This window comes from Vigna unguiculata, chromosome 5, assembly GCF_004118075.2.
Source record: "Vigna unguiculata cultivar IT97K-499-35 chromosome 5, ASM411807v1, whole genome shotgun sequence".
NCBI classification, from domain to species: Eukaryota; Viridiplantae; Streptophyta; class Magnoliopsida; order Fabales; family Fabaceae; genus Vigna; species Vigna unguiculata.
In genome coordinates, this window is record NC_040283.1 from 33964341 (window position 1) to 33974188 (window position 9848).

Sequence of the window (9848 nt, forward strand, 5' to 3'; positions counted from 1 at the left end):
GCCTGGCGCCAAGCGGTGCAACCAAATCCTAGAAAAATCAGAATTTCTCCCTGCACCTATGAACATCCATACCTTCTTCCACATCACTTTGACCAATTCACTCAGGCTTACCAAGATTAGATGGGCTCTAATATTAATTTATCACAAAACCAATCAAAGTCAATCCAATTTACTATAGTTAACTCCTAAAAATCCAAGACTTTTCAATTATTCGAACCCTAATTCGTAACGTACCCAAAATCATCGACCCTCTCCAATTATCTCACAGTTTCACAAGATAGCCCAGAACCCAGAAAAACGTAAAAATGCATCAAACCAACGCGCGTCGCCCGACGGCTCAACCAATACCACCAGGCCCTTCATTCTAATAGCCTAGAATTGGGTAAACGCCATGTGTCGCCTGGCGGTCGGGAATGTGCCGCCAGGCGGTTCCTCTTCAAGAACCTAGAAAATAGACCAAGTGCATGTGCCGCCTGGCAGCTATGAACAGCCTGTCAGGTGGTTTCTGGAAATTTTCCAGAAACCCAAAATTTCAACCAGAAACGAAATATAGGCACATAATTCATATTAATCATTATACAGTTCAGGCTCATATATAAAATTTACGCGTAAACTCCCCTAACCTGGATCCTTTCGCTTAAAAGGTTGAACGACTCTTGATTCTTCCTTGTTTCCAATAGCCTCCCTTAATTCTCCTCAACTCAGCCTTAATGGTTCACTCACCACACTCTGATTTTTGTCTCCCTTAACCAATCCAGTAAAACCAGCCACAAAAACTCTCTCATTTTCCGTTAATTGTCCCCTAATTATTGTATTAATGTGAGTTTAATGTGGAAAAACGAAATTGACTTAAAGTATATGATAATTACCATTCAATTGCTCATTAAGGACTATTTTCCAGCCCCTCTTGGCTACTATGTCTGCTAGGGTTTACACCACCCTTGCATATTCAAGCCAAAACTAAGTTTGGCAAAAATAAAGTTTAATTTGTTCTAAGCAAGGTTTGAACCCACAACCACGCAAATGCCAAATAAATGCTAACCATTCAACATGATCAACATATATTTAAAAATAATAACAAATAAATAACACACAATTGGCATACACAAGACTTGGGCACAATTAAGTACTCTCAACCACTTGAGCTAGTACTTTTCCACGTCATATAAGTTAGAATTTAATGCCATAAAGGCTCCCACTACCTGTATTTATTAATTAATTATTTATTTAATTAATTAAATTTTGCGAGTCTTACAAATTCCTTCAAACATTTTTGAATTTTACCTCCATCTCTTGGTCTCTGATTTTGAGCTTGCCGCTATTAGCATCTATGATAACTTTGGTGGTTTTCATGAATGGTCTTCCAAGAATGAGAGGAACCTCAATATTTTCCTCCATAACGAGTATGACGAAATCCACTAGAAAAGTAAACTTGTCTACTTGCACAAGTATATCCTCAACAACTCTATTTGGGCATTTGATTGATCGATCCACGAGTAGTAAAGTTATCCTCGTTGGTTTGACTTCAAGGCCCTCAATTTTCTTGAGTATAGACATATTAACAATATGACCGTTGTAGCAAATAAATATTTGATGTTGGTATGTGGTGAATGATCATCTTCGAGTTAAACAGTTTAAATGAAATTTATTGATGTAATCTTTAAGATAATCTTCAAAAACTCTTCTTTGAGATTTTTTGTTTGTGAGACATCTTTGCTTAAGCCTTTGATCTTGTGTATTTTTGTCAAACTCAAAGAGTACTTCATATAGAAAGTATTAATATTATCTTCTCTCAAATGTTTCAAAATTCTCTACTTATAGAAACTTCACAAAATATAGCATGTCATTATGTTATAATAAATTCAAATATAGAACGTGAATATATCAGGATTGATCGTAATCTTAGTCATATTCTGAATAAAAGAATTTTTGTATATAAACTTAAAATGACAATTTAACATTTAAAGTAATTTCAATATTTAGTTTGCTTTACGTAATCCTTTGATTTAGATTTCATTTTATAAAATTATTTTAGTCATTATATCTTATTAATATAATCAAATAAGTATAGTAAACAAATTATAAGAGCAAGTAAAGCGATAAAAAAATTAACAAAATGCCTTAGACGAGGTCTTGTAGTTGTTTGATGGAAGTGTCTTATCCATCTTTTGATCAATTATCTTTTGTATAGTTTGATAAGATTACACCTGTATCGTTAGAGCTTTTCATATTGAATCTTTTGATCAGTGTAAGTACTAATTCTTCTTATATGTATATCGTCTAATGAATTGACCTTGTATTGTCTTATCTCCTATTGTCTAATGACTTTCAAGTTGTATCATTTGCTCAATGTAATAATAAAGTCATCTAGTCATGTAAAAATTTAACATGTAGGTTCATGAGCACATATTAGTTGATCATAGATAATTAATACATTAGAGTATAAACATTTTGGCATAAATATTTTATTTCCACATTTAAATATTGGTTAAATTACTCTTTTGGTCTCTCTATTTGTCATGAAATTTCAGTTTGGTCCTCAAGTTTTTCGTTGTCTCAATTTGATCATCATTTTCTTAAAAATGACTCAATTTGGTCTTCACCGTTAGTTTGACTAGACGGTGTTAAAGTCAACGCCACGTGTCAATTTCTGGTTTTTTTGAATATTTTTTGAAGTTTTTTGAATTTTTTTGAATTTTTTTGAATTTTTGAATTTTTTTTTTATTTTTTACACGTGTCTCTTCATAGTTGTGCCACGTGTCAAAGTGACTCAATTTAGTTCCTATATTTGTTTTTAGTTTCAATTTAGTCCCAATTTTTGTAAAACTGAAGCAGTATTGTCCTTCCTTAAATTGACACTAAATTTATTTTTTTATAAATTTTATGGTGATATTCTTATTAAAATTAGCGTTTTTATTAAATATTTCTATAAATATTTTAAATTAACTTTAAATTCTAAACAAAACATTAGACTTTGGTTTTGTTTTGAACTTGAAATTTAGTTCCTAAACTTATGTGTGACAAGTTATTTGATTTTTAATCTTCACAAAGTTTGTATAATATCATACACTTGATGCCTTTATATATGATGACAAAATTGTTAATTTTTTAAATTAAGTTTGGGGTTTAACTTTGTTTAATAATAAAAGTAAAAAAAAACTTATTTAAAAATATTTCTACAAATATTTAATAAAAACGTCAATTTTATTAAGAATATCATCATAAGTTGTATACAAAGATTAAATTGAGTGTCAGTCTAAGGAGGGACAATATTGCTTCATTTTTACAAAAATTATGACTAAATTGAAACTAAAAACAAATATAGGAAGCAAATTGAGTCATTTTGACACGTGGCACAACTGTGAAGAGACACGTGTAAAAACTAATAAAAAAATTTAAAAAAAATTCAAAAAAATTCAAAAATTCAAAAAAATTCAAAAAATTCAAAAAAAAAAAAAAAACCAGAAATTGACGCGTGGCGTTGACTTTAACACAGTCTGGTCAAAGTTAATGGTGATGACCAAATTGAGTCATTTTTAAGAAAATGAGGACCAAATTGAGACAACGAGAAACTTGAGGACCAAACTGAAATTTCATGACAAATAGAGGGACCAAAAGAGTAATTTAACCTTAAATATTTGAGCAACCAAAACTAACTCAATTCTATTAAAAGACATTTTAGATATAATCGTTAGACGATAGATAATTGTATTCATCTAATTCTTTGTTATCATTTGATAAACAATAGTTTCTCAATTTGATGTCTTATATTTGTAAGACTAAAAATGTTAGTTGAATTACTACATATATCGTCATTATTATATTATATTGTATTGTTATTATCGAAACTAAAATAGAGCATTTGTTTAATGAGATGCTTTGTATCGTCCAAACATAATAAGACTACTTAGAGTTGTTAGTCTTAATTCTTTGTATCGTCTGGACTTAACATGATCTACTGCAACCTTAACATCACAAGTCAAACAATTGTGAGTTGGCTATGTAGGCATAGGTGAAATAATATTTATGTTGAAGTACAAGAAATTGCTATTATACTAGACTTTACATTTTGTTTTAGACATTTCTTGACTTATTCAAAAAAGATAATTAATGTATCCATTTTCTTGTTATTATTGTTGTGCTTTTTATTATGACCATATAAATAGTAAAGAGTATCACACATTATGTTAACTAATCATTATAGTAAATGTAATCAACCTTCTGATAATTTATAATATCACATAATAACAGGAAAAATGTGGTGTAAAAATATTGTGAAAGAACAAAAATACAACCTCCTAATTTCTTTTCTCCCAATAAGAAGAATCAATATGGAGAGGATATAGGTGTACAGCTGATGACGATGAAGCAGTCCATGGCCCATCTTTTGATGAACTATGATATGTATGTGTTTCATTGCTCTCATTTTCTTCCATTTGAGAATAATATTGTCTCATAGACTCTAGCTTCTTTTCATCCATTATTTCAGATGGATCTGAAATAAATTCTGGAATCACAATTTTTCCTTCAAGCATGCTAAGAACTGATGACATGGTAGGCCTAAGATTTGAAGTGGCATTTGTGCACAAAAGACCCACTCTTATCATCATCATAACCTCTTTTTCATCGAAATTTGAACCTAACCTTCTGTCAACAAGCTCCATCAGATTCCCTTTCTCTTTCAATAAATTTGCCTATTGAAAAAAAGCCAACATACGAAGCATGTGAAAATAAAATAAAAGGAAAAGATAAAGTACAAAAAAATATAAGAGGTCACAAGTTGAATGTAACACATGTAAAGTTATCATATTCAAAAGTTGAAGGACACGAAAAGTAACACAACATAAATATACTATGCAATAAATAATTGGATTCACACAAACAACCATAGAAAATAGAAGTTACCCAATCTAAAAGATTTAATGCTTCTTGCTTGGGTCGAGAGATGGTATTACTCTTTCCAGTTACAATTTCCAAGGCAACCACTCCAAAACTATAAACATCTGCTTTATCAGTTAAATAACCATGCATGGCATATTCTGGAGCCATATACCCACTGCATAATTGAAATCCATAATCATACCAAATTTCTTAAATCAAATAATGCTTAAAACTTGTAATTTGAATTATCATAATAATTATACCATGTAAGAAAATAATGCTTAAATGACATTTACATAAAAGAAAATATTTGGAAACTTCAATCCACTTACTAAGTCCCCGCAATTCTTGTGCTTATGTGAGTATTGTCCTCATCGTCAAGCTTTGCAAGACCAAAATCAGATATTTTTGGATTCAAGTCTTTGTCTAACAACACATTAGTAGCCTTTATGTCTCTATGAACAACTTTTAATCTTGATTCTTCATGTAGGAAAGCCAAGCCTCTAGCAATACCAACACAAATCTTATACCTGGTTGGCCAATCCAATTGCAAACTGGATTCTTCTTGTCCTACATAAATTAGACATTAAAATCATTTAGTCGTATAAATATTGAAAATATGTTACATTAAATTAAGGAAGTAGATTTGATGATTATGAAAACAAATACTTACTAAATAAAGCGCGTGCAAGGCTATTGTTTTCCAGATATTCGTATACCAACAACAATTGATCTCCCTCAACACAACAACCGTAAAGTTTAACAAGACAAGGGTGTTGCAAAGCTGAAATCAACCCTATTTCATTTATAAACTCACGGTTCCCTTGCTTAGACTTTGATGAAAGCATCTTAACTGCAATTATTGTGTCATCCGATAAAGTACCCTATAAATACAGAAAAGAATACACAATTTTCGTGACTTTTTTGTATTATGTAATAGATTATTTATAAAATTCAATAAATGAATCAAAATAGTTATGAGAAGTTATGTAATATATTGACCTTGTAGACCGGACCAAAGCCTCCTTCTCCAATCTTGTTAGCAATATCAAAGTTATTTGTTGCAACTTTGATTTGACGCATAGTAAACAAACCCACTTGCAAATTTAAATGCTTTAACTCTGTCCATAGAATACTGAAATTAGATGCCTCTTATTTTAAAAGTTTAATTACGATACACTGTTCTGACATTATAGATCATTGTTAAACCCTTGTTAAGGTAATAATTATGAAAGTCAATACATTTGTCATACATAATAGGTTGGGATTCGAAGATATAAAACTATTTTATGTTGTTAGTATACAATTATTTTCTCTTGTTTTAATTACCAAAAAATATACCAAATTGAAATAACATCTTTTATCCATTAAAAAAGTTATCCTACTAAATGACACAGTAAAGATTGGATTTTGTGATTATGTAGTGTATATTTGTTACATTGTCAGATAATTGAAAATCATGTTTACTATGAATTTTAAAATAATTATCATCAAAATGACCAAACTTACAATTCAATATTTTTTTATAACTACAATATAAAAGCATTTTATATGGTTGTGCATATACTATTTCCACGTAAAATATTTTTAGAGAAATGAAATGTAAAAATCTATTTTGAAATCAAAACAAACATATAGACCATTTATAGTTTGTGACTTTATTTTAGAGAATTACCTTTTGCCAATGAATTTCTTTTCCGAATATGAAGTCTCCAGCCAAATACAACAAGGATGACAAATACTATTGCAGAAATTGCTATCCCAATTATAACCGCTATAGCCATGCCACCTGAATCTGTTGTGGAAGTGTTTACTTATAATTGCGGAAGAGCAATACAAGCCATTTGATGCCTTAAATGTAAAATTGAAAGAACAAAGTGATAAAGACAAAGTAACTCACCACGAGTCACAGATATAGCTGATATAAGAGGTCCATATACTGATTTTTCTGGGATAGCAGTTGTTCCCTTTCCAGCCCAGTAAAAACGAATCTCTAAAGACTTATTACTAACAGTGGTTGAAAATTTTCTTTTTAAATTCTTTCCAACTCCTCCTGCTTCATTTGCAATATTGAAATCCTTCAATTCTAGCTTTCCCTACAATAGTTCGAATCCAAACATTAATGGATTTTGACGTCTATAGTTTTTATACAGTCTAAACTTTGAATAATTCTATGAGTGAAGTCAAATGCACTACTAGCCAATTCTATTTATGTTCTGTGACATTTTTGTAGGTTTAGCCAATTCTACTTTGTTGGCCATGATCAAAACATAATTAAATTAAGCATTTAGTACCTGAATATAAACATCAAATATTCGTCTTCCCAGACTGCGATATGTGTTATCATCAGTGAACATGATCTCTGCAAAATGCAGCAATACCGTGTAGTCTCCATTTTCCAGACACATTCCATAATAAGTCAAAGAAATAGGGGATACACGTGCAGTCTGATACAATGCAGAATCCGACATAGAAAGTGTATTTTTTGACTTCGCTGGATATATTCTTCTTCATTATTACCACCATCCAAGAAATGTCCGGTATTGCTAGAGGCCCAGTTTTCATGGTTCTTTTCAGATGTTGCTGGCCCTGATGGATCCGAGTCAGCATCATACACTATACCTTCACTATTCACTTGTTCACCACCACAATTTATATGGAAATAGCTAAAGGCTGTTACAAGAGAAAAAAAAAACGTTAGACTTATAGGAATGCAATACTAATTTTTATTTATTTGTGAAGTTTAAATGATATTGTAAAGTGTTGATTGTGTTTAGGAAAATGAGATCTTATTTCTTAGTTTATGTTTATAGAAGGGTGAATTGTATTTTCATGATAATAGAGAAGTTTCTTTTATTCTAATCAACATACTAAAAATAGGTTAAATTATACTTTTAGTTATACATCCGTTTATTGTTTTATTTGTTCTTCTTTTTTCTATATTTAATTCAATTTTATTATCTTCTAAATTTTTTGTTAGCTTATAATCGACTTTGTTGATAATTTTAATATAATAAATATTAAAAACGATTGTGATACAAAATATAAAAATTGGAAAAAATGAAATTTATTTGTGAAAAATGTTAAAAGTTTCTTTTTTTAATTTTCTCATATAGTTTCATAACTCCTAGCATTGATTGCGGAGTTGTATAATATATTCACATAAAATGATCTAAAATTTTGTAAGGAATTCCTAAATTTTATGATTTAAATCAACCATGCTAGAATTTTATCTGGGCAATTGAAAATTGTCGTTTTATTAATTATACACATTTAAACACATTCAAAGTCAATATTTTTTTTTGAAGAATTTTAGCAGTATTTATGTATTAATTATTCAAAAACAACATTTTATTATTATTATTATTATTATTATGAATATATATTATTAGAATGAAATAGTTCATTGTAGGAGATTCAAATACAAAATTTTTCATTCTATTATTAGTTGGAGGAAGATTAAGACCGGAATAAAAGGGTGAATTTTAAGATACTTCGTATGAGAACCTACAATATTAAAGTAAAAGCAATATTTTTCTTTATGAAAAAGTTCGAAGGGAAAGTACATCTTAAAATTAATTTGGAGGGTATTTCATTTCCATCTTTTAACATCAAGCAGAATGTCATGTTAATAGGAATTTTCAAGTGTGGAACTGTGAAAGTTGTAAAAGTTGAAGGCTAGATCATCAAGTGTTATCGGGAAACTTTAAAAAGGAACATTATGGATGCAATGAAAGAGTTTCATTCTCATGTATTTTGGTCCAAAGGTAGCCACACTTCATTTATATGCTAATATGATCAAAGGTTAAATGGCTAATATGGTGTACAATATTATTTCAAAAGTTTTTTTAAAAAGAGTGAAGAAGGTCGCTATAAAGTTATAGATATATCACAATTTGCTTTCATACGAGGGAATTTTTGGATAGCATACTAGTAGCAAACAAAGTGGTGGAGGAAGTAAGAAGAAAACTAAAGAAAGACCTCAGGCAAAGGGACCAACAACTAGGATTATGGCTCAAAGGATTCAATAAAACTGAGCCTTCACTAATCTCAATAACTATTGGTTACTCTCAACATCGATCAACTCTAGGGTATAATAAACTGAATATAGTAGAAATAAAGTAATTAGGTCAAATTGTATAGGATATTTGGAATTATATTTTGGCTAAGTGAACATAGTAGAAATAAGCAAGCATGTAATTGCATCCCAAACTTGTTCTTCTGGCTCTTTGGGATAGTCTTTCTACTTTGACTTTATTGAATGTTGGTCGAACAACTCGTCTTGGAAACTTTGACACTACTTCTACTCCATAAAAAGCCTTCTTCCAACCATAACTTTCGTCATCAACTCCCATTGCCATTAGTTGAAGTTGCATGACCTTGAATGAACTCCATCACAAAAGATCTTATATGACCTTGAAGGTTGATTATGAAAAAGTATACAACTTTGTGAGATGAGAGTTCTTTCTCTACATAACGGAGAAACTCAAATTTTATGACAAAGGGACATCTTTGATTAAAGGGTGCTTAAAGTCTTCAGCAATCTTAGTCCTTGCCAACTGTAGCCCAATAGAAGAATTTAAACCATATAAACATTGAGGGTAAGGGATTGTATTAATGTCTTTCCTATTCTTAATAGTAGCAAAAAGACTCATTGGATTAGTTAGGCAAGGTATGGGAAATAATGTTTTGCAAGGCGTCAATGTTGGAACTAGAGGGTTCAATATAGACCTATGTAACAATGTAGTTGTTAGGCAACGTCTATTGTTACCCTAAGTGGAGCTAAGTAAGAGAAGAAAAAAAAATCAAAGAACTTTCTTCATTCATTTATCCTAATTTCATTATAGAGAATGTAGTTTTCGACGGTTAGGCCATCGGTAATTACCGAAGGATTGATCTGTCGGTAATAACCGACGGTTTTTGCGAAGGACGAGTCCGCCGGTAAATACCGACGAATCTTAAGCATC

At 30.5% G+C, this 9848-nt stretch overlaps 1 protein-coding gene across 1 annotated transcript; it reads right to left on the reverse strand.

Moving 5' to 3' along the window:
• Positions 1-4298: 4298 nt before the first annotated feature.
• LOC114184648 (probable leucine-rich repeat receptor-like serine/threonine-protein kinase At3g14840) lies at positions 4299-7367 on the reverse strand. Its single transcript, XM_028071964.1, has 8 exons — positions 7176-7367; positions 6782-6977; positions 6557-6676; positions 5884-6002; positions 5555-5765; positions 5275-5451; positions 4906-5090; positions 4299-4694 (listed from the first exon to the last, which is right to left on the reverse strand). Exons 1-8 carry the CDS (start codon positions 7350-7352, stop codon positions 4299-4301), a joined length of 1581 nt encoding a protein of 526 aa, XP_027927765.1. The 5' UTR covers positions 7353-7367.
• Positions 7368-9848: the final 2481 nt, after the last annotated feature.